Source organism: Lentinula edodes (genome assembly GCF_021015755.1).
Source record: "Lentinula edodes strain Le(Bin) 0899 ss11 chromosome Unknown C8R40scaffold_11, whole genome shotgun sequence".
NCBI lineage: Eukaryota > Fungi > Basidiomycota > Agaricomycetes > Agaricales > Omphalotaceae > Lentinula > Lentinula edodes.
Genome location: NW_025764317.1, coordinates 588,355 through 608,796, shown reverse-complemented (window position 1 = coordinate 608,796; position 20,442 = coordinate 588,355). Strand labels below are relative to the sequence as shown.

Here is a 20,442-nt window from a genome sequence, read left to right as displayed (position 1 = left end):
AAGAATTGGCCTACATTACAAATTATTCTATACATTGGGTCCACTTGTCTCCATAAACAAGATCTTTGAATGAAAGCTTGATATACCCATTCCGGGAAATAATAAATCTGGTTCTATTGGTCCATAAATTTCTGCGGAACAAGGGTGGTATCCAGATAATTGGGGTTGTTTGATTATCTAAAAAGTATAGCCAGCCATTAATAGCCAATTTGAAGCTCTTAGTGGCTGATATGCGCTTTGATCAATAAGAGATAGATCATTTAATAGATGTAAGAACTCACCAGTCTGATTGTGGAAAGTATTGCCCACCTCAGTCATTGAATAGTCATACACAATGTGTGAACCATTGGCAGGTGAGATTTGTGAGAAAGCAATTGAAACAATACTCATATAATCATGTTGCAAAGTATCACCTTTGTCTATATCTAAAAAGACATCCCACACTCTGATTGTGCTGTCCCAAGAAGCTGACACAACCTTGGTTCCATCAGATGAGAAAGCAACTGCTTTGACACCAGCTTCATGACCCTGCAGAGGGGCCCCCACTTGTGCACCAGTATTGGCATTCCAGATTCTGATTGTTCTGTCCAAGGAGCCTGATACAATTCTTCTTCCATCAGGTGAAAATGCCACTGATGTAACAATATAGTCATGACCCTGTAGGGAGTTGCCTAACTGGACACAAGTACTAGCATCCCAAATCCTCACTGTTTTATCATCAGAGCCTGAAGCAATCTGTTTTCCATCAGGTGAAAATGCCACAGAATTAACACCATTGTTATAGTTGGGTAATGGAGCAGCCACTTTGACACCAGTACTGGCATTCCATATCTTCACTGTCTTGTCTTTACAGGCACATGCAATTAAAGTGCCATCAGGTGAAAATGAAACTGAGTTGACCCTGCTGTTGTTATGGCCTTCAAGGATATCACCTACTAATTGATGACCAGTCTTGGAATCCCAGATTTTTACTATATCCCAAGAGGCTGACACAACCTTGGTTCCATCTGGAGAGAAAGCTACTGACTCAATATGTGTTTCATGTCCCACCAGTGGAGCACCAATTTCAGTGCCAGTTCGAACATCCCAGATTCTCACTGTTTTATCCCAAGAACCAGACACAATTCTTTTCCCATCAGGTGAGAAGGATACTGTAGTAACAAAATTCTCATGACCCTTCAGAGGATTCATTACCTGCACACAAGTTGCAGCATCCCAGATCCTCACTGTTTTGTCATGAGATCCTGACACAATGGTGGTTCCATCAGGTGAGAAGGCTACTGAGTTTACAGCATCATTATGACCTTGTAAGCCTGGGCTAGATCCAGTCAACAACTGAATCCCACCACTTATATTGCAGATCCTCACTGTTTCATCATAAGAGCTGGAGACAATATTTGTTTCATCAGGGGAAAAAACCACTGCTGCAACCCCTTTGTCATGGAAATCAAGGGGATCACCTATTTGCAAACCAGTACTTATGTCCCAGATTCTTATTGTTGAGTCAGAGGATCCAGAGACAACTTTTGTTCCATCAGGTGAGATTGTTGCTGTATGAATATATGATTCATGACCTTCAAGGGCACTTCCAATCTGGAAACCAGTGATAGCATCCCAGATCCTTACTGTTTTGTCATGAGAGGCTGAAACTATTCTCTTTCCATCAGGTGAGAATGCTACTGAGGTGACATGCTGGCTATGACCTAGCAGTGGATTGCCCACTTGGACTCCGCTATTGGTATCCCAGATTCTTATTGTTCTATCCAAAGAACCAGATACAATTTTTCCTCCATCAGGTGAGAAAGCCACTGAAGAAACTTTGAGATCATGGCCTTGAAGGGGATTTCCAATCCGAGTACCACTCTGGGCATCACATATCTGTATTGCATTATCATCAGACCCAGAAACAATTTTTGTTCCATTTGGTGAGATTGCTACTGCATTAATATACCGGCCATGGTCTTTGAATGGTTCACAAATCTGGGCACCAGTTCTAGCATCCCAGACCCTCACTGTCTCATCATCAGAACCAGATACAATTCTAGTCCCATCAGATGAAAAAGCCACAGAATTCACAGTCCTTGTATGACCTTGCAGGGAATCACCAATCTGAACACCAGTACTAGCATCCCAGATTCTCACTGTGCTATCACTACAACCAAGCACCAATTTTGTTCCATCTGGGGCAAAATTCAAACTGCGGACTATAAATGGTGATGTGTTGATTGTTACTGTGTCTTGAGCATGCCAGTTTCCTACTTGGTGTTCAATTTTTACTGATTTATGGATGTAGGGTATACACCCTAGATTGTTCTGCCAGAATGGAATGATACTGAGATACAAGTGTGGGGTCATATCCTTAACTTCACTACTTGCAAATTGGATTAACAAGCTGTGAAGATGTTCCACTAAGGCTTTCAGTGTATTCATTTGCTGTGAGGTAACAATTTCCTATAATTTATTTGACTTAGTTATGGATTCTTTGTAGTATCAGTTGGCACAAACCTTCAACAAGAGGGTTATAATTTCTCCGCACCTAGGTAATAGTTTCATGACACTCATAGCTTCAATCCAATATATCCCTTTTTGCTTCAAAAATAGCTCAAGCTTTCCCAAAACCTCTTCATAGCTAGATTGACTGCATTTCAGGAAATGATAATTCCAGAATTGACAACAATATTTCAAAGTCTCTCCAATATTTTCAGCCACCCGTTCATTCAAGTCCTTAACTTCTGAATCAGCAATAAGAGAGGAATGGAGATTGCAGATATTGAATCTGAGTTTTTCCATGATTGTGAAACAGGAAAAAGTTAAATCAAGATGTTGGATAGATGCATTGTATATAACCTGATCATATTGCATGATAAAATCAGGAAAAGATGCATGGAATGTGAATACAAGGTTGGTTGATTTGGAAATGTAAAACACTGCTTGGAGCCTCTGGATAAGATTTTCCACAATATCATTATCATCATCATCATCCTCTAGGTTCATACCCAATAACTGGGTAATTGCATAACAAGTTAATGGTTCCCCCACAGATATAATTGTGTGAATGATTTTCCAATTTTCCAAAACCTCGGAGGGGGAAGGCTCTTCTTTAGCAATAGCACTTTCTAGAATCCCAGCATATAGCTTGCTCAGGTCTTCTGGAGTATTGTTTTCTTGTCTTAGAAAACTCTTGACCCTCTCTTTTTGTCTGGTCCGGCTTCTTCTAATTCCACTACCTCCCTTAATGGATTTGATCACTGTAGCAGCATAAATGAACAATTTCCCAGATAGGTTTGTCAACGTTTTGAGTTGTTCTTGTGAAAGAGATAAATCATGCAGTTCATCTGTGATGTAAGTGTGAATGTCCCTTTGAACAAGGTTATATTCCACTTGGTGGAGAACAAACTCATCCACTTGAAGAATCTCCTGGGTGCTGGTGATTTTAGTTATCATCCCTTCTTCAATGACCTGCTCAGGGCGGCTGGTGAAAAAGAACTTCAATCCAGTCAATTTTTTGTTTTGGATAGCAGACACCAAGGGACCAAGGACTGATTCAATACCATTGCACTCATCTAGAGCATCAATAACCACCACCATCCTCATAGATGGATGTAAATCTTTCTGCATCCCCCAGGGCTCTATCAAGAGCTTCTGAATCTGCTCTGAAGACTTCTTATGCATAACATGCACATCTCCATCTAGAACGTTCTGAACCAGAGCAGAAAAATCAGGAAAGAACATCGCTAGTTGATAAACCAAAGTCGGAATAACCAATTTGTAATCTTGACATTCAGGAATTTGGCGGGAACAGAAGAAAGTCGCGGCAAGGATGCCATGGGTTTCCTTGAGCTCCTTGCAGAGGGACATAGTGATTGTGGTTTTTCCGGTTCCGGCCATGCCGGACATCCAGTAGCCTCCAGAATGATTGTCATTGAGATTAGACTCAGTTACCCAGGCTAGGATACGGTCGAGGACTTCGGTTCGTGTACCACGGGTACAAAAGCTTCTGGATAGTTCAACACCCATGTCTGTATCAAAGAAGGCTTGATATGAGGGATTAAGTTTGTCAAGACCCGATCCCTAACAACGTTGAAAGTGAGATTGAGGATTATAGTGCAGTTTTGTAGGGATAAGTATATACCATGTTATACTGATATTGATTTCCTTGGACATTGTTAAATTGACCACCGGATATGTGGAAATTGTGAGCTTGAGAGAACATCGTAGAAGACGTTGGTGTGAATGATGGTGGGAGGTGCGGGAAGAGATTCACGATTGTCACGGGTCACAACGCTGAAGTCTATTGAGGGCAGGTTCAGTACAGCTCGTTATTAATTTGAGATTTTTGTGTGATGTTATCAGATAATGAAGCAAGAGGATTGGCAGCCATTATAAAGGCGTCACCTCACATTATTGTCGAAACCTTCCCAAGCCCAATTCCTGCACAATCGATGCTGGCATATTCATCTCTAAAGTTTTGCAGTAAACCAAACAACTACCATCGAACATTTAATTTGGACAACCGAATTTGAGGTTGGACTCGCAGCTAGAGTGGTTTCGATGCCGTGGGCTCTAGTCGCAACCAAGCTGTGTTAGTAATGGTCTAGAACAGGAGTAGCAGTTGAAGTACGACAATGATGAATCCTGGTTCTCATCTCATTTTTTGTCTATCCTTTTCCTTTTCCACTCTTCTTCGATATGATCTCTGCAAGTATTGCAAATACTTTTAGAACAAATACAGTGAACAATCATGTCTAAATCTCGTCTCCTATTCAGCATCATCTATTTCTTCTCCTTCGAGTTCATTACCACCATATCCAAGTATTTGAAAACTTCAAAAAGATAACAGAGTTTGAGGGAGGTACCTTGATACAAAGAAAGATTGAAGGTACAGACAAATCATAGGGCTAACTTGGGGTTGAAGTGATGATCATAGAGAACAAAAGACAGTGACCTTGAGAGTGTAGGAATACTTCCTCCAACGACCGAAAATGATACGTCTGGAGCATCCAAATGATCAGAATTATTTCTATCAACGAAGAATAAGGCACTGACATGTCAATGAGTAGTGAAGATTGGTGATTTCTGGTATCTATGGGGTATGTACCAGAGCGTGCGAGAAAGACTGTATCATGCCACAGTGGGATCCTGAAAATCCTCTGGTTCGAATGACGACCACAAAGCAGGCATGGAAATAGACTAAAACACACCGATTAGACACACACTCGACTGAGAACGAGGACCAGCATTCGAGCATATTTGATTTTGTTGTAAAGTGTGCACTAGTTAACACACACTGGCATCAATATCACCGACGAAAAGATTTCCCCCCGAACTTCCTATTTATGGCGGCAAGGTTCGCATGACCATCCGGAACACCAATGACAAAATAAATCTTCTGAGGGATAACAGAAAGCTCGTCTACAAGCCAGCAAGAATTGGCACAAGCCCGAAGGCACTTTTAGTCCCACTTACCTTCGGAAAGTTCGAACATCAAAGGCACCTAGTATAAGCGCTTGCAAAGTAAGCGATATTTTCGGGCGCTTGAATTCTAATAGTCTCATATCCTACCATGGGCACCTTTCTAACACTACCAGTTGAGCTCATCGCCGACGTCCTCAGCGAACTCGACCTTGACTCTCTCATCATCATCTCATATCTTTCTCGTCGCCTACACGATATCGTGTCGGACCCTTCGCTTAATCCTTGGAGAAAACCAATTCTTCGTTCGCTACGGTCCAGCCAAAATGAAGGCAGCTCTGGCTCGTTAAAGCACCTTAGTGTCAGGCGAATAGTCCCAAGGCATAACTGGATTGAAATTCTCAGCTTGGCTTCACCGTCGTTCATATTGCTTGACGCCACTCTACCTAATCTCAGGTCTGAAGAATGGGAGGAATGCTTCAATCGTAGATTTTTACCTGGTTGGAGAAAGTGGCATAAAGAGGGAAGCTGGAAAGCAACGTATCTTGAGTGTGTAAAGATTCCATTAACCCCTTGACTCGAAATTGACTCCTTTCTTTCTTTCGCTAGGGTTCTGCATCGTGTGTACCACAGGTCAGCCGTCTTTGTTGATTCAACAACCAGATAGTTCCAACTTGACTATTCAGGAGCCGCACCTCATGTACAACAGATGAATCTTGGACCAAGTTAGCGTCTTACAGACGAATGTGTTTCTCACACACTTTACCAACCTGACTTCATCAGGTATATCGTTTTGAACCGCAACGGAACAGCGAACGAATTGGAAGGGTCTTCAAGAGGTTTCAACCCTTTGGCAATCTTTAATGAGATGAAGTATGCTTCGTGCTTTCTGTCCCTGATCATAACTTACTCGTTGTATCGTAGGCTCCAGAATAACCTCATGCATTTAGAAACACGCATAAGAGTCAGTCTTCGCGGTCGTTGCTGCTTTTTCACGTTATAATTCAATAAATTTAATATAGCTCGTCGTCGAATTGACAGATGTTAGGATAATCGCCCTAGGCACCCTCGATCGACCACGAAGCACTCTTACTGTTAACCCTAATGCACATACGTTCTTACACCCGCCCGGTATCGATGATCTCCAAGCTCCCCGCAATAACCGTGTTGTCACAGACCATGGTGTTTACCCTCTAGGTCCGAATTTAGCAGACTATCGTACGTCCGGTCCTTCAAAGTTTTGCCAAGTCGTTAATCCTCGCAATCTTATGTTCTCTAGCCGGCGTATCTCCACCATCCATCGACTTTTCACATATGACGCACCCTTTACCTGTATCTTCGCATGCCAATTATCCGTGGTATACTCCTGGAGGAGGCGACAAGCGATGGCTCGGCTCTGGAGAGGTTGAAGAAGAGGGGCTGAAATGGGTCGGTGGATTAATGTTAGTGAACTCTTTCTACGCTTTCTTGTATAGGTTTTCCTAACGGTCAAATTCCATTCAATGTGCTACGTTCAATTTTCCCTCATATAGGATTATTACTCAGATTCTGATGCCGAAAACGCATGAACTCGGAGGCGACTGGCTCCCTCTCCAAGACCTTGACTTGGTCGTCGGTTCGGGGAGACAACAATATGCTTCGCTTGGGTGGAGTGACCTTTGGGCCATTGCACCTTGGATGGAGGAGAGAATTTCAAATAAGATCGATGGACCTGGGTTGGGTATTTAACTTCGCTGACATATACGAACTGGACGAGGAAGTGCATTATTGACGGCAGGGTCTTTGCGGTTTTTTTATTATTCTTTCATAAATAACATATTGCTATAAATCCATCGTTTTGCTTCCGTCTCGTTCATCTTCCGTTCCTCTTTTCTGCCTTCACAAGCCTTCACGGCGGGCGGCGGGTCAGCCGAGAATCTCCATGCGAACAAGGCAGTCGTTGCTTTGTTCCGGGTACCGTCTTTGTTACACTGAGACATCTGCCTTTTGGTATCTTGTTTCTATTCGTGGTGGTATTCTTTCTGATAACGCCGAAATCCAGAGCTGAACACACCTTCTTCTACGACCTTTGCTTTGCCTTCACAGTAAATGGTTCTGACCATCTATGGGATGCCTCGCTTAGCCAGAACGTCATCATGTTGCTAGCCCTTTGATGCGCTTCCGCATCAGCTCCGGAGAAAGAACAATAAAGGAAAACCTGTTTGTCAAGACTAAGGTCCTTTCAGTATTTGCTTCCTTTGCGCTCTCCACAAACAAAAACAAAGATGAGCGACATTGGCGCCCTAGTCGACGGTTCTATATAAATGGACCTCAAATCAGGCCGTCTCGTATTTTTCGCCTCGCCTAATTTCGACTTAGACTTCGTTGTAGTCCCCCTTCCTCTCCCTTCCTTCTTGCTTTCCCTTACTTGACCGCTTAATAGACGTTTGCAGGGCAGCGTCGTACGAACGATACATACCTAATTTCTTCGACGTCTCTCCTACGATCGTTTCACGTTGCACGCGTTAATCTTGCACCTTATATTCCTTCTTAAACCCGATCCTCCGCGTCTCCAATATCGACGTCGTCGCCACGATGCCCAAAGTTTCCGTTAGATCTCGCTCTGACTCGTCCTCCGAGACTAATGGTACTAGAGTAAGTACGCCTTCTGATTTTTCTCAAACATTTTATCTGATAGCATCTCAACCATAGTTCCCGTGCAAATCTTGCGACAAAACCTTTGATAGAAGCAGTGATTATAGACGACATGAACGAACCCATACCGGAGAAAGGTAAATTGAGTACTCATTTTATGCTAAAGATCGAGCCTTATGCTGACTACTACACAGGCCTCACAGATGCACTTGGCCCGGATGCTCAAAGTCCTTCGCCCAATCGTCCGGGCTCAAAACCCACATGAATACTCAGTAAGTTCGGCCTTTCTCCTTGCACGGCTTTCTTGACATCTTTCCAGTACAGGAGCACAACCTCACCTATGTGGCTACTGCGACTCGAAATTCGGGGACCCTTCCTCTCGCTCGAGGCACCGCCGGGAAGTTCATGGGGATGAAGGTACTCACGAGTGTCCCTACGCCGGATGCCATTCGACGTAAGTATTTTTCGCTACAAAAAGCGCAAATTATTTTCTCAAATGATTTTTTGGGGCTCCTGCGTAGGATCAAACGCCCCAAGATGTTTTACGACCACGTTTATGAAAAACACAATGTGCGCCTTACCCCAGAGGAGGTGGAAGCGTGCAACCCTTATATTCGGAATGGAATCTGCCCACGTAGCAAACGCTCCCAAAGCGGTCGCAAATCCGCGCGCACGTTGGTCTTAGCATCGACTTCGCCATCGACCGCTTTAGAACCTACCTACCTCTACGCTGACGGGGTTGAAAGTTCTCCGATACTTCAACTTCCTGTCCCACTTGCAGTTCCGGTAATCCCTGAATCATGTCAGTCTGCTTGTACAAATCCGACTCTAACATATTTACTTATTATGAATTTCCTACTGCAGATCCAAATCAGTCGACTCGCAACATGTTTTATACCTACGATATGGGCTCTCCTTTCGTGGAAAGTTCAGAAGGATACTCTAGCGCTTCACCCTCCCCTTCTTCGATTTACGGTTGCGATGATAGTCAAAGTCAGCAGGGATATAACTCTCCGCATACCTCCGGTACGCCGATGGGCATGCATGACCAGGCGTTCAATCTCAACTACTTAACTATCCCACACTCGTACGCAGCTTCTTCCTCTTCACATTCCTATTCCACCTTTGGCTCGCCCGCTCTTACCTGCCGCTCGAGCGTCGCCTCTTCCTCTCTCTCGCCTTCGCCTGCTCCAGAGACAATGGAAACGACGAGACTGTATTCAACAGTGCATCACGCGACACCTGAACCTGAACTTTTGATGGGATTCTCGTTGGATATGGGACAAGTCGCGCTTGGAGATCCCCTTGGTACATTGAATCTCAAAGACATCGAACGCGATGTCCAGCTGGAGACCTTCCTCGCCTCTCTGAATGAGGGAGTCGACAACCATGGAATGGGCCCAGAGAATTCTGCTTCCTCGCCTTGGGGCATAGAACAGGGATATGGGATAAATGGTATGTCGGTGGTTGGACAGATGTCCTAGTGACCGTCCACGCATGTTCCGAGCCGCTAGTCGGTTTTCGCCTGATTTATGATTGGACTATTCACTACACTCGCTACTTCGTAAACTACTTTACAGTTTTTCAAAAGTTGAATTTACTACGTAAATATTATAATCTTACTCTTACTTACTCGTAATAACTTCAATCATTGAAAATCATGCAAAAACTCTGTTTGACTGGGAATAGCTTGTGGAACATCTTGAATCTTTCCAGTCAAAGAAATATTCATATAACGTCCTACTTGCTCCAAATTTGACCTTCACTGCAGACGGAGAAATAAACTATGTACACAGCAAAACAAATCACAAGGAGGAAGTGCACATGCATAATCAATGTCCTAACATCTAAATTGAATCGTCTGTACAAATCAATCCAGTTCCAAGTTCAGATCGGGTATTGGGCTCTGAGATGTGGACCATATTTCTTTCCATTTACTCGAGGGAATGGGATTGGCAGCTAGAGTAGTAATTAGCCATGAGTTTTCCTTTGTCATGAATTTGGAGTGGACTCACCGGCTTCCCGAGCATCGAATCTTATTGGAACCATAGTCCACTTCTCCTTCTTCATTTTATCTGCTCGGGATCTGCGCATTCTCCAAGAAATCTTACTAGACCCCATATTCATCTCATCGACAACGGTTAGAACATACACGTCTCCTTTTCTTGTGGCCCGTCCCTCGAGCACTTCAGCCATGTTCTTAGCCAACCAGTCCGCACCATATTGGGCTTTAGGGCCAATGAAAATGAGGACCGCACATTGATCTGTGTTCAAGCGCATCATCTGTGTGGGAAAGCACCAGCCCGAGGGTCCTACAGTTGCCTGGTAATGGCCAATTTCATCCTGAGAAGTGATACAGATTTCATCGCTGGTGCTGTCATGAGCAACATGGATGGGGAACGGCAATGCCTCGTGGGCAATGCTGAGCATGTTCTCCCAGTCTACTTTCCACGGGTCAAGAAAGAGTTTTCTTCGTTGTACGACTCGCTTCGCTTCGATAATTGGTGTAGGCATGGTACCAGAATACGGAGTTGCCGTCGACATGAGCCGATCATGAAGAACGTCGTGCAGAAATTCAGAGAGCCAGTGACTAGGGAATCCGACGGTTTGCAGATGAAGTAAGATATTCAAGAAGGGAACGAGATTGTTGGGATACATGACGCGGAAGGCTTCCATGCGAGACTGCGGTGGCGCAAGGGTGTACACTAGTACGCGGGAAAGCCAGTGAATCAACTCTACGCGAGAGGCTAACTGGGAAAGCGGTAGAGGGAAGGGCTGAGAAGGCGGAGTAAGCAAAATGAGACCAAAGACTGGCTCCATGTGCTTGACTCGGTATCCCAAAAATCGAGGCACATCAGCAACAGATAGAAGAGTATACCTATATATCAGTTGTGAGAGATCGTGATGGTGAAGGATATATTGACGCTACTCACGTATGGCAGAAATCAGCGGGAGATGCCCATATACCTGTATTAAGAAGACAATTCGACGCAGCTGCAGAATATAAATGACGATCATCCAAGTTTGGCAAGATATAAAGGGCCATATTCATAGGTCCGTGCGTATAATCTCTACAAGAATATTGTTTTCAGTTCCACAGCAGCCATTTTTGACACGAAGGGAGAACCCCACTCACGGCACATTGCTCAACCACATACGGGTGAACTTCCGAGGAAAATTGAATGGGCGATCGTCCCCGACGCGCATCTTTGCAAGCGTATGGCACATGTCTCCTTGTAGGAACTCAAACATGATTTTTCCCTTCAGGATTTTGATAGCTTCAGCAGTGGCCTTGAAAAAAATGGATACCACTGAGAAAGAGGGACAGTCTTCGTCAACGCTTGAATGGGCATCGAAAAGCCCTTTGCGTTTATTGAAGCCGTGGATTTGTTGAAGGAGTTGGAAGGCATCGAGAGTGGCCAAATTGGGATAACCGTCGCGAGGAGGTCTGTCAAACCACGCGTCCTAGATATGTATATAGACTGTTAGTAGTTTCCCGGAAAAGATACGACGGGAAGCCTCAACGCACGAAAAGGGAGTAATTAGGCTTCCATGTATTTTCCATTTCTCGTGACACCTTGTTTGAAAAAAAAACAAAAATCAACTAGAGCCAATCCACGGAAAGAGATGATTTGCAATAAGACGCACCTCATCCATCGAAGGAGGAACACCATCATTTCTGCGAATACAAGACCACCAATCAGCCATGTTCCGCCCACGGAAACTCCTCGGAGGCACGAAACATCTCGTTTTGTGATACATCTGTGCCTCTCTAAAAAGATCTGGTGTATTCCGTGCAGACCCCGCTTTCTCGTTCATATCCGTCAACATATCCACGCTCATCTCCTTCCCAGCCTCGATCCACTTGGCTCGTTCTCGTGGTTTATCACGTCCTGGACAAGGAGTCGGAGCAGCCTTTGCTATTAATTCAATGAGCATGTCTTCCGGTAGTTGATTGATATTGTTCATCATGGCTTGACGTTCAGAGTCGAAGTTGTTTTGCATCCTTGCAGAAAAGCCGGCGTCGAGTCCGGGGTGGCCTCCGGTTAAGAAACTATTTGTAGCTTTTTTGCTGATTGGTCGATGGGCTTGAACCATTCTGCGTGTTGTTCGGGACTGGGAGGATACGATGGTTTGCCAGTACTTGAGCGACGCAAGTAAGCCGGGTATGGATGAGGGTATGATGTGGATCCATGACGGAAGCTGGGTCGAAGGTTCAGATCTAGTGAGCGCGTCATGAGTCTTCTGGATGGTCTGTTGTAACCTATTGGGTTCAACGAATATAATATCATGAGTGAGCTCACGCTTATGTGCAAAACGAGTAAGACCCCCGACCTTTGAGCACACTTGTCTGGCATAACCACACCAGCATACGTATAGAACAGAGTCGCCAAGATCTCTTCTTCGAGAGGTGTTTTCGCATTATGAATGAGATCGTCCAAGAGCATCATTATACAAAGATCGCGAGCTAGAGCAGTCGGGTGAATATCAAGAAGAGTTAGATGCACGTTGATATCTTTTTGTTGAGCCGGACGAAGTTTTTCGTGGGCCTTTTTGAGACCGATCATGGTACCGAATACATGACGAGCTATGTAGATTAATAAAAAGAGAAGGGGAAAAGTAAGTCCAACAATATCGTTTCGTAGTAATTAGGTTGGTGACAGAGATGGGTAGGACAGGTACAACTCACCGTCACCGACGCCGGCGAATAAGAAAGAGAGATTTTTCCTTTGGGAGGATGAAAGCGAGGCTAGGTCGATAGGATCTTGTTCTTCTGGCAAAGCGCCCCAATCATCAACGAGGGAGATGACTTCATCTTGACCAATCTGTTCAGGAAGAATTTTAGTAGGCGTAAGGCAAGTCGCAAAAAAACAAAAATGCGTCGACGAACAGAATAATATTCCTTCGAGGGTGACCTATGTGAAGAAAAAAGAAAACCACCAGTCAACTTTCAAGTTGACGAATACATTTATCATTAAAGAAGAAGACAAAAAAACACACACACTGCTTTTTTGAAAATAGGCAAATCCGCAAGTCGATGTCGCGCGTTAACAACATCAACCTCCGAAATCGCGCTACGCTCGTCCCTGACGCGTTGAAATTGTTCCCAAAGACGCGACGTATCACTGTCAGGATTACTACTACTAGTACCCGCTCCAACAAACCTCAATCGCTCCAAAACATCCTTTTCTCCATCGTTTACCAAACCCAGTGACGACGCATCGATGGACCCATTGAGGATACCATGGATGAATGCTTTCGGTAGCCTCGAGGAGAGCTTCTGAAGAAGGACAAGATTCTTCTCTTGATCATCATCTTGAAGAGCCTGAACTTTCTTTGCTGCACGACATATAGCGTGGACGCATCCTGCGTAATCACCTAATTCGTACAAGGCAGCACTGAGATTCGAAGAAAACACCGGATCTTGAGGGGTTTGTGATTCCGCCTTGATAGTATGGCGGAAACGGGGCGTGAATGAGTAAGTTGGTAAGTTGTGGTGTGACATTACACTTGATACGGTGGAAATTGATCCACCAACTCTGAAACTCACCTTTGCGTATTTCTCTGCAGATCTGCAGTGAGTGGGGAAAAAAAGAAGTTTTGATTTCAAGTAAGGTCAAGATTCATGGAAATGAAATCGATGCGTACTCGGCAAATCGTCGTGCTTTGAAAAGCGCATTTCCTTCTTCCTTGAGTGCAGAGACGTCTGATGCTACGGTGTTGGTTGGTGTCATGGTGGAGGGGGGGAGAAAGAACGTTCAGTGAGAAATAAGAATATGTAATAACCGCGAGGCGCGAATTCAGGGATATCGATCAAATAAGACGGTGGGAAATTGTTCCAGCTTTGAGCTGAGTATCCAGGAGGGTGCAAGATATATACTAAAGTTGTGATTTATTGTGCTCGGATGGCAATATATGGCTGAGATTAAACAGAATAAATTCATTCACCGGCGAAGATCTTATTATCGATGATATGTCAATGAGCATCCATTGATACAAGAGAGATATACAGATAGGTAATACAATATGTTCAATAGAGAAATAGGCTGTAGATAGAGTTCCTGAAGACAATGGTATTTAGATAGTCCGCGATCTTCTGAGCATGAACAGGTAAATCTATGGGAAACGTGATAGTCCAAAGAAAGATACGCACGAGCGAGAAATATTTCTCGTAGCATATAGCAAGAAATTTCTTGCAGTTTATCGTCTGCACAATCACGTTCAGATATACATTCTCTTCCAGCCAGTGATATCGGTAGGAGGGTACGTACAACAACGAAAGGGTCAAATCACCATGCACCCGTGCTTTTATTTCTACAGCAACATCCAAATTCAAATCGAGCCTCAGCTTCAACGGCTTGTCTCCTCCTCCTCCTCCTCCTCCGCCACCTGTTGCTCCACCAGCCAATCCGCCGACGGTATCACCAACAGTTCCTACTGCGCCTGTGGCCGTATCTGCGACTTCGTTTACGCCAGGGAGTCCACCACCTCCGACGCCGGGCAGTCCACCGCCTCCACCTTGTCGTTGTTGGTTTCCGCCTCCACGACGACGGTTACGAGGTGCTCGTGATCCAGAGTCACTTGCTACAGAAGCGCTACGGGAAGCGCGTCGGCGTGAACGTTGAGCAGGCTGCGGAGGACCTGAGGAGGGTGAACGAGAACTGTCGCCGGCCATGGGTGAAAAAGATGAAGAGAGAATATATGCGCGCGTTTCAAGGTGTACAGTTTATAAGGCTCCAAAACATGACGATTTCTATGAGATCACTGCAGTTCATGTGATTTCTTACTGCGGTGAGCAATCTTTCAGTGAGCATCGTGACTCGTACTAGGTTTCTTCTCAGGTTAAATTAGCTGGTACATAGATTCTGAGATACACAAGGTACCTAAGGCCTAAATAAGTTTCTCCCTTACGCTTTCTTCCCCTTCGCGCTCAGCCAATACGACCCATTAGGCCACTCATACTCTGCGATACTTGTCTGGAACATCTCAATACTGTATCCTTCCAGGGGATTCGTAGGTACATTATACCTTCCCTTGGAGTTGATAGAACAAGGAGCAATGAAATGCTCGTGCAAGTGATCTACAAATTCGAGGACGTTGCGTTCCATCGTTCCGGAGATAGCGATGTAGTCGATTAAGCTGTATATTAGGGATTAGTTGAGAGAATTGATGGAGAAGTGCTGTCTACTAACCTCAAGTGAATGACATACTCGCACAAACCAACACCACCTGCGTGAGGACACACGGGGACACCGAACCTAGAGATAGTGTAAACAAAATACGTAGGTAGAGGGATCTGACTCACTTTGCAGACATCAACAACACACTGATAACCTCACTCACACCCGCCAACCGACACGAATCAATTTGGCATACGTCGATCGCTTCGGCCTGTAACAATTGTTTGAACACCATCCTGTTATGTGCGTGTTCACCCGTAGCAACACCGATTCCGTGGGGTTTCAGAGCTTTCCGAATAGCTGCATGGCCGAGGACGTCGTCTGGTGCTGTGGGTTCTTCAATGAACCTACATAGATATATCAACAGATGTAAGGATTGAATACACAGAGAAAATAAACACATACCAAGGCTTTATCTCCTCCAACCCTTTCACATACTCAATTGCTTGTGGTACATCCCACACCTGGTTTGCGTCGATCATCAAAACGCTTCCGGTGGGACCAGCATTCTTGCCCTTGAGATCTTCGCTGTTAGGATCGCGAGGATGGGTGCCAGCAGGAAGATACTGTGGATCGTCAATGATAGATCGGATAATCTTCCCTCGGCGGAGATCATTAGCCTGATCAGCACCGACTTTCATCTTGAAGTGATTAAATCCCATGGCCACGGCTTCCTTTGTAAGACGAGCGACTTTCTCGTCCGAGTAACCAAGCCATCCAGCAGAAGTAACGTATGCAGGATATCTACAAAGTAACATAGAAGATCAATAGCTAATCTGGAGAATTAAAATGTCAACTGACCCAATTTCCCGAACCTTCGCCTCCCTTTCAGCCTTCGTACTCTCGATTTTCTTTAACATATCCAACGCTTCCTCCTTCGTGATTGCATCCGATATATACCTCCAAGCCGCGGAACGCACCAGCTCCTCCGGCGAAAAGTCCACTACGAGTTTCCATAGGGGCTTTTGCCTCGAACGAGCGTACATGTCCCATAAAGCATTGTTTACGGCTCCGGTAGCAATATGAATAACACCTTTCTCAGGCCCGATCCAGCGTAGTTGAGGATCGGACATCATAAATTCCCAAGTCTTCCCCATGTCGGCGAAGAGGTCTTCCGTGTCTTTCCCAATAAGCCTGTTGGCGACTTCGCGGATGGCCATGCATACCTGGAATAGATGTGTATCACGAGTGCGTTCGTGAGGGGGGGAATAATACTTACGATATCGTTTCCTCGTCCAATAGTAAAGGTCATCCCATGACCAACGAGTTCAGAGTCTGTCAACAAGGTGATATAGGCCGAGGAATAGTCACAATCGGTGTTCCTATGATATATTATACAGTGTATGAGCAACGACAACCTCCAGGATTCACAATCCATTCTTACATGGCATCCGTGCCATCGCCAGTGAGCGACGTCGGAAATCTGACATCTAGATGTGAGGGGATCAGGCAAGCAAAAGTTAGAACTGAAGTTCACGTACCGTGTACTTCAAATCCAGTTACCTTAGGCATAATTATAAAATATATACTCCAAGAGGAAAGGTAAGTGGGGAAAGGGAAAGGGTGGTCATGGTTCTTGCTCGAAGAGGTGTTTAAAGGTATTCGGGAATTCCGACCCGGAGTACTCCGGCTAGCCCGCTAACTGCGGGCCGCCTGCTGACGGTCCGGATTGATCGATCCGGCTTTTTCAAAGCGTCAATAAGCGCCCGTTCCTTTTTCTTCTTGTTCCTTGTTTTTCGTCGCCACGATGCTCTCGCGACGAATTGGGAAGTAACAAACGGTCAAAAAACACAATGCCCTGGGTCGTCAAGCTATGCAATACTGATCCTCAATTCAATCATGTAATGAAGTAAATCCCCGTCTGCCGTCCTTGTTTTCTTGTCTTGCTTTTTTGGCTTTTTGTTGTACACAACTCTATCACTCTATAGGATAGGTACAATGTCACTTCTCCCTGTCAACCGCCTTCAGACTATTCAAGACTGGATGTGTTCAAGATCGAGTTCAACAAGTTTCGAAGGTCCTTGACGATAGGTACTTTTATCAATGCTCTTGTCCTTCACTGGAAAAGGGCCTTTGTTATGCGGCTGGTGACCGAGGATGGTTTATAAAGAACGCTTTGGCTGGTCGGATCCTTCCAACGAAATTTGTTCTTTCTGCTTTCGAAATCAAGTAGAACGCATTCTCAGGATTCACTGACTACACATCTCATCTCTTAACGCGTTATTCTCAATTATCGTTACAATGGTCGCATCTCCATACTACTTACCCCAATACACTACCACTACCGCTCCTGGTCCGGCGCGGAATCATTGTGATCACCATTATCACCAGCATAGTGCAGCATCTTTCTACCAGTCTACCAAAGCTACCAATCAAAGCAGTTATCCTTACAGTGCCAACGCTGTACCATCATCCTCCCATTACATCAGACGTACGCCCCCAAAACCGGTCATAGCCAGACCCCTCTTCAAACCTACGCTCCCAAAAGACCAAACCGATCTCCGGGTGCGCTTATTCCATCAACTCAGAGACACAAGTCTCCGTTCACACGTTCCAGGCGGCTTCCCGTTCCGCCATACCCTCAGCGACTTGAAAGGGAAGACCAAAGTCAGGGTGTCGTATGAACCGTACGATATACGTCTTTCTAATGAGAATATCGGTCCCAACGAGAGTATTGGGATTGTTTACAAAGGACCTGTCTCCGCGAAGCATGCGGGGAATAATAATGATGCTTTTGCTGCGGGTGGATCATCCGGCCCTCGATCATCTCCGCAATATTTTACTTGGGAAGCATATGCCTCGGTTCGCGAGGCCCGCTGGAACGGGCAAGGGTATATGTACTCGAAATCTTCTCGTACGTCCAACAAAACTATATCCGAAGATTAGTTACTAATCTATCAATTATATTCTTTCAGATAAAACAATCCTAGCTCAAGTCCGCGTTGACCCAGCTGTTATGCACACTTCCTACGGCAAATTCCTTCGAACCGATTCCCGAGCCATTTCTCGTGCACTTGCCATCTCCCTCGAGCTCGGTGTCCTGATAACCATCGTCTCCGAGGACGAAAACCTCAATTCGTGTATCGACAGTAGCTTGTTAGCAAGATCCATGATGAGACACAGACGGGATGGCGACGTCCAAGTTGCTCCGGAGTATTTGCGGTACTGGTCTAAATGTATTTCGACCGACGAATATGAATATGGATATGGTGAAAATGGACTCGAAAAATCGATATTATACATCGGTACAACCAATAATGGACACGTGGATTTGCTGTACTCGTATCCGAACAGGCGCTGAACGGTTCTCTGCTCTTCAAGCCCTTGGTATTCTCATGTTCCACGCTTTTCAACTCTTCCTTGGTCGCCACAATTTCACCTCCCGATGTACCGCTACGCTCACGACTACTTGCATTTCCTACCACGATTCGTTCACGAACAAAAACTCGACGACATTCACGTTCAACATGTAGATTCTAAATGACACCTTGCACGCTTCAATTGTTTTATCTGATCGCTTTATACTCGCGTCCTTCGCATCGCACAATCACATTTGATCTGCCTATCTATGTACTGTATTTTTATTCCGTTCTCTCTTTTTTTTCTCGACGACCTATTTTACCCTAAGTAGTGTATTATACGTGTAATTAGGAAATATATAATCGTTTCCTTCAACATGTGCTATAGGACCCATTCATTATCCGTGAACAAACTTTCTTCCTTCCTCATCCGAATGAAGCGTCCTATCAATGACAGATTGCACACGTACTAATGTCATGGAACTTTACCAAAACAGTGGCATGTACTGTATGTGATTCAATCATCCAATCCTCGGAGACTCACACGACATACTTACAAATGTTAGGTCTGTCCATCATGATCACCACATTTATATACGCAACTTCGCAGGTATATTCTTATTTTCCCTAGGCCCAACGCTTCCTTTACCCAGGCCGTGCACACGATGGATTCTCACTGAAAAAGCGGCTCTTGCCCTTCCTAGAGGACTATCTATGCACTCGCCTCGATTTCATTAACGACACTGACGACTTGAAGCCCCTCAGAAGAATCTCATTAAAGCTCGACGTCAGTTCTCAAAATCCGACAAGTAGAACCGTTATGGCTCTTCAGACTCAGACCGAATCATCTTTCTCATCCTCATCTACTTCTACTTCTGCTTCTTCTTCTTCAAGTTCAGCAACCACAACAAACGACAACCCCGATAGCGGAAGCTTCTTCACCCCAACATCCTCACCACCTCTCATCCTCGCCTTTCTCGCCATCGGACTGCTTGTGACAGCTATCATCGCGGCCCTCGGCTGGCGTCGTGCGTATTTTGTTGCACGATTCAGATCTGATGTAGGACGACGCCAGATGGGAAGGGGACAATTTCATAAGGCTGAGATGGATATTGGGAGTAAGCCGAAGCTGTGGGATTTGCGGACTACTTCTAGGATTTCGGGATCAGGATCACATGTAACAGGAATAGACTCAGCGGCAGGTAGAGGAGCAAACGGAATGGAAATGTGCAGTAGTGGGGCAGGGAAATTCTGGTCGAGGTTGCATGCGGACCAGGAAATTGAAATTAGTTGGGAAAACATCATGGTGAGTCGGTATGGCGTGGAACATCTTCAATCAGTAAGATACAACACTGGATTGGCTGATTTACTGCACTCCATAACATAGCCAATATCAGTGACTCCGTTGATTCATGCGAACGACGACGAAGATCGGAACTCTGATGAACTCGTCCAAGAATTATTACCCTCACCAACTTCCTGGATTTCCCATATCGTCTCGCAAAGCAGGACAGTCCTTGTATCACTCTCACATCATCTCCCAGGTCGAATTCATCACCATCACCGACAGCACTGGGTCCATGAGGGCTCGGATGCAATAGAACCTTCACTGTCAGACCCGCCTGCGGAGACGGACAAGGGAAGGTTTGAGGCAGTGGTCGACAATATCTCCAGGGATCAATACGAGAGCCTTCAAATCGCGGTGGCGATTGCTATGCCGATGCCAAAGGTCGCCCGAGATAAGGAATTGGATGGAAATTTAGGTGAGGTGGATGAACGGCGACCAGAGATGTATGAGTATGCCTTGGGGTTATGCCGAACGTCATGCAGCGGTGCTGAGGGACACGAGTTTGTCGAGGTGACGAGCAAACCTGTATTACCACATTGAATATTGAATACCAATCCCGATACCATTG

At 45.1% G+C, this 20,442-nt stretch overlaps 8 protein-coding genes across 8 annotated transcripts; 4 read left to right on the top strand and 4 right to left on the bottom strand.

Moving 5' to 3' along the window:
* Positions 1 to 177: 177 nt before the first annotated feature.
* On the bottom strand, positions 178 to 4,017 carry C8R40DRAFT_1041314 (WD40-repeat-containing domain protein; the record flags this gene model as incomplete). The annotated part of the gene is made up of 3 exons (XM_046223990.1): positions 178 to 840; positions 1,051 to 2,408; positions 2,502 to 4,017. 3 exons carry the CDS (start codon positions 4,015 to 4,017, stop codon positions 178 to 180), a joined length of 3,537 nt encoding a protein of 1,178 aa, XP_046088157.1.
* A 1,546-nt stretch (positions 4,018 to 5,563) lies between these two features.
* On the top strand, positions 5,564 to 7,140 carry C8R40DRAFT_1168988 (uncharacterized protein; the record flags this gene model as incomplete). Its single annotated transcript, XM_046231295.1, has 8 exons — positions 5,564 to 5,961; positions 6,022 to 6,045; positions 6,099 to 6,137; positions 6,196 to 6,285; positions 6,337 to 6,376; positions 6,435 to 6,630; positions 6,692 to 6,854; positions 6,945 to 7,140. The coding sequence occupies 8 exons, from the start codon at positions 5,564 to 5,566 to the stop codon at positions 7,138 to 7,140; spliced, it is 1,146 nt and encodes a 381-aa protein (XP_046088156.1).
* A 733-nt stretch (positions 7,141 to 7,873) lies between these two features.
* Positions 7,874 to 9,717, top strand: C8R40DRAFT_89070 (uncharacterized protein). The gene is made up of 6 exons (XM_046236595.1): positions 7,874 to 8,046; positions 8,104 to 8,183; positions 8,241 to 8,318; positions 8,366 to 8,500; positions 8,568 to 8,848; positions 8,911 to 9,717. The coding sequence occupies exons 1-6, from the start codon at positions 7,987 to 7,989 to the stop codon at positions 9,528 to 9,530; spliced, it is 1,254 nt and encodes a 417-aa protein (XP_046088155.1). The 5' UTR covers positions 7,874 to 7,986; the 3' UTR covers positions 9,531 to 9,717.
* Position 9,718: 1 nt separating this feature from the next.
* Positions 9,719 to 13,978, bottom strand: C8R40DRAFT_89226 (uncharacterized protein). The gene is made up of 11 exons (XM_046236605.1): positions 13,696 to 13,978; positions 13,598 to 13,619; positions 13,052 to 13,492; positions 12,737 to 12,872; positions 12,382 to 12,634; positions 11,695 to 12,310; positions 11,576 to 11,623; positions 11,183 to 11,511; positions 10,980 to 11,117; positions 10,062 to 10,924; positions 9,719 to 10,005 (listed from the first exon to the last, which is right to left on the bottom strand). The coding sequence occupies exons 1-11, from the start codon at positions 13,779 to 13,781 to the stop codon at positions 9,917 to 9,919; spliced, it is 3,021 nt and encodes a 1,006-aa protein (XP_046088154.1). The 5' UTR covers positions 13,782 to 13,978; the 3' UTR covers positions 9,719 to 9,916.
* A 99-nt stretch (positions 13,979 to 14,077) lies between these two features.
* C8R40DRAFT_1168985 (uncharacterized protein) lies at positions 14,078 to 14,722 on the bottom strand (the record flags this gene model as incomplete). Its single annotated transcript, XM_046231294.1, has 1 exon — positions 14,078 to 14,722. The coding sequence occupies one exon, from the start codon at positions 14,720 to 14,722 to the stop codon at positions 14,078 to 14,080; it is 645 nt and encodes a 214-aa protein (XP_046088153.1).
* A 232-nt stretch (positions 14,723 to 14,954) lies between these two features.
* Positions 14,955 to 16,739, bottom strand: C8R40DRAFT_1168984 (enolase C-terminal domain-like protein; the record flags this gene model as incomplete). Its single annotated transcript, XM_046231293.1, has 8 exons — positions 14,955 to 15,186; positions 15,240 to 15,305; positions 15,353 to 15,574; positions 15,633 to 15,971; positions 16,029 to 16,393; positions 16,447 to 16,549; positions 16,612 to 16,657; positions 16,709 to 16,739. 8 exons carry the CDS (start codon positions 16,737 to 16,739, stop codon positions 14,955 to 14,957), a joined length of 1,404 nt encoding a protein of 467 aa, XP_046088152.1.
* Positions 16,740 to 17,468: 729 nt separating this feature from the next.
* On the top strand, positions 17,469 to 18,528 carry C8R40DRAFT_1068268 (uncharacterized protein; the record flags this gene model as incomplete). Its single annotated transcript, XM_046225986.1, has 2 exons — positions 17,469 to 18,081; positions 18,143 to 18,528. The coding sequence occupies 2 exons, from the start codon at positions 17,469 to 17,471 to the stop codon at positions 18,526 to 18,528; spliced, it is 999 nt and encodes a 332-aa protein (XP_046088151.1).
* Positions 18,529 to 18,976: 448 nt separating this feature from the next.
* C8R40DRAFT_1068267 (uncharacterized protein) lies at positions 18,977 to 20,414 on the top strand (the record flags this gene model as incomplete). Its single annotated transcript, XM_046225985.1, has 5 exons — positions 18,977 to 19,034; positions 19,093 to 19,136; positions 19,158 to 19,554; positions 19,591 to 19,832; positions 19,914 to 20,414. 5 exons carry the CDS (start codon positions 18,977 to 18,979, stop codon positions 20,412 to 20,414), a joined length of 1,242 nt encoding a protein of 413 aa, XP_046088150.1.
* Between the last annotated feature and the right edge of the window lie 28 nt (positions 20,415 to 20,442).

Bases quoted from the DNA above. Each gene is read 5' to 3' on its own strand.
- C8R40DRAFT_89070 (XM_046236595.1), top strand. From the start codon at position 7,987: ATGCCCAAAGTTTCCGTTAGATCTCGCTCTGACTCGTCCTCCGAGACT. The intron at 8,184-8,240 runs GTAAATTGAGTA...ACTACTACACAG, and splicing joins CGAACCCATACCGGAGAAAG to GCCTCACAGATGCACTTGGC. The intron at 8,319-8,365 runs GTAAGTTCGGCC...ACATCTTTCCAG, and splicing joins AAAACCCACATGAATACTCA to TACAGGAGCACAACCTCACC.
- C8R40DRAFT_89226 (XM_046236605.1), bottom strand. From the start codon at position 13,781: ATGACACCAACCAACACCGTAGCATCAGACGTCTCTGCACTCAAGGAA. The intron at 11,118-11,182 runs GTGAGTGGGGTT...ATATTCTTGTAG, and splicing joins ATGTGGTTGAGCAATGTGCC to AGATTATACGCACGGACCTA. The intron at 10,006-10,061 runs GTGAGTCCACTC...TTACTACTCTAG, and splicing joins ATTCGATGCTCGGGAAGCCG to CTGCCAATCCCATTCCCTCG.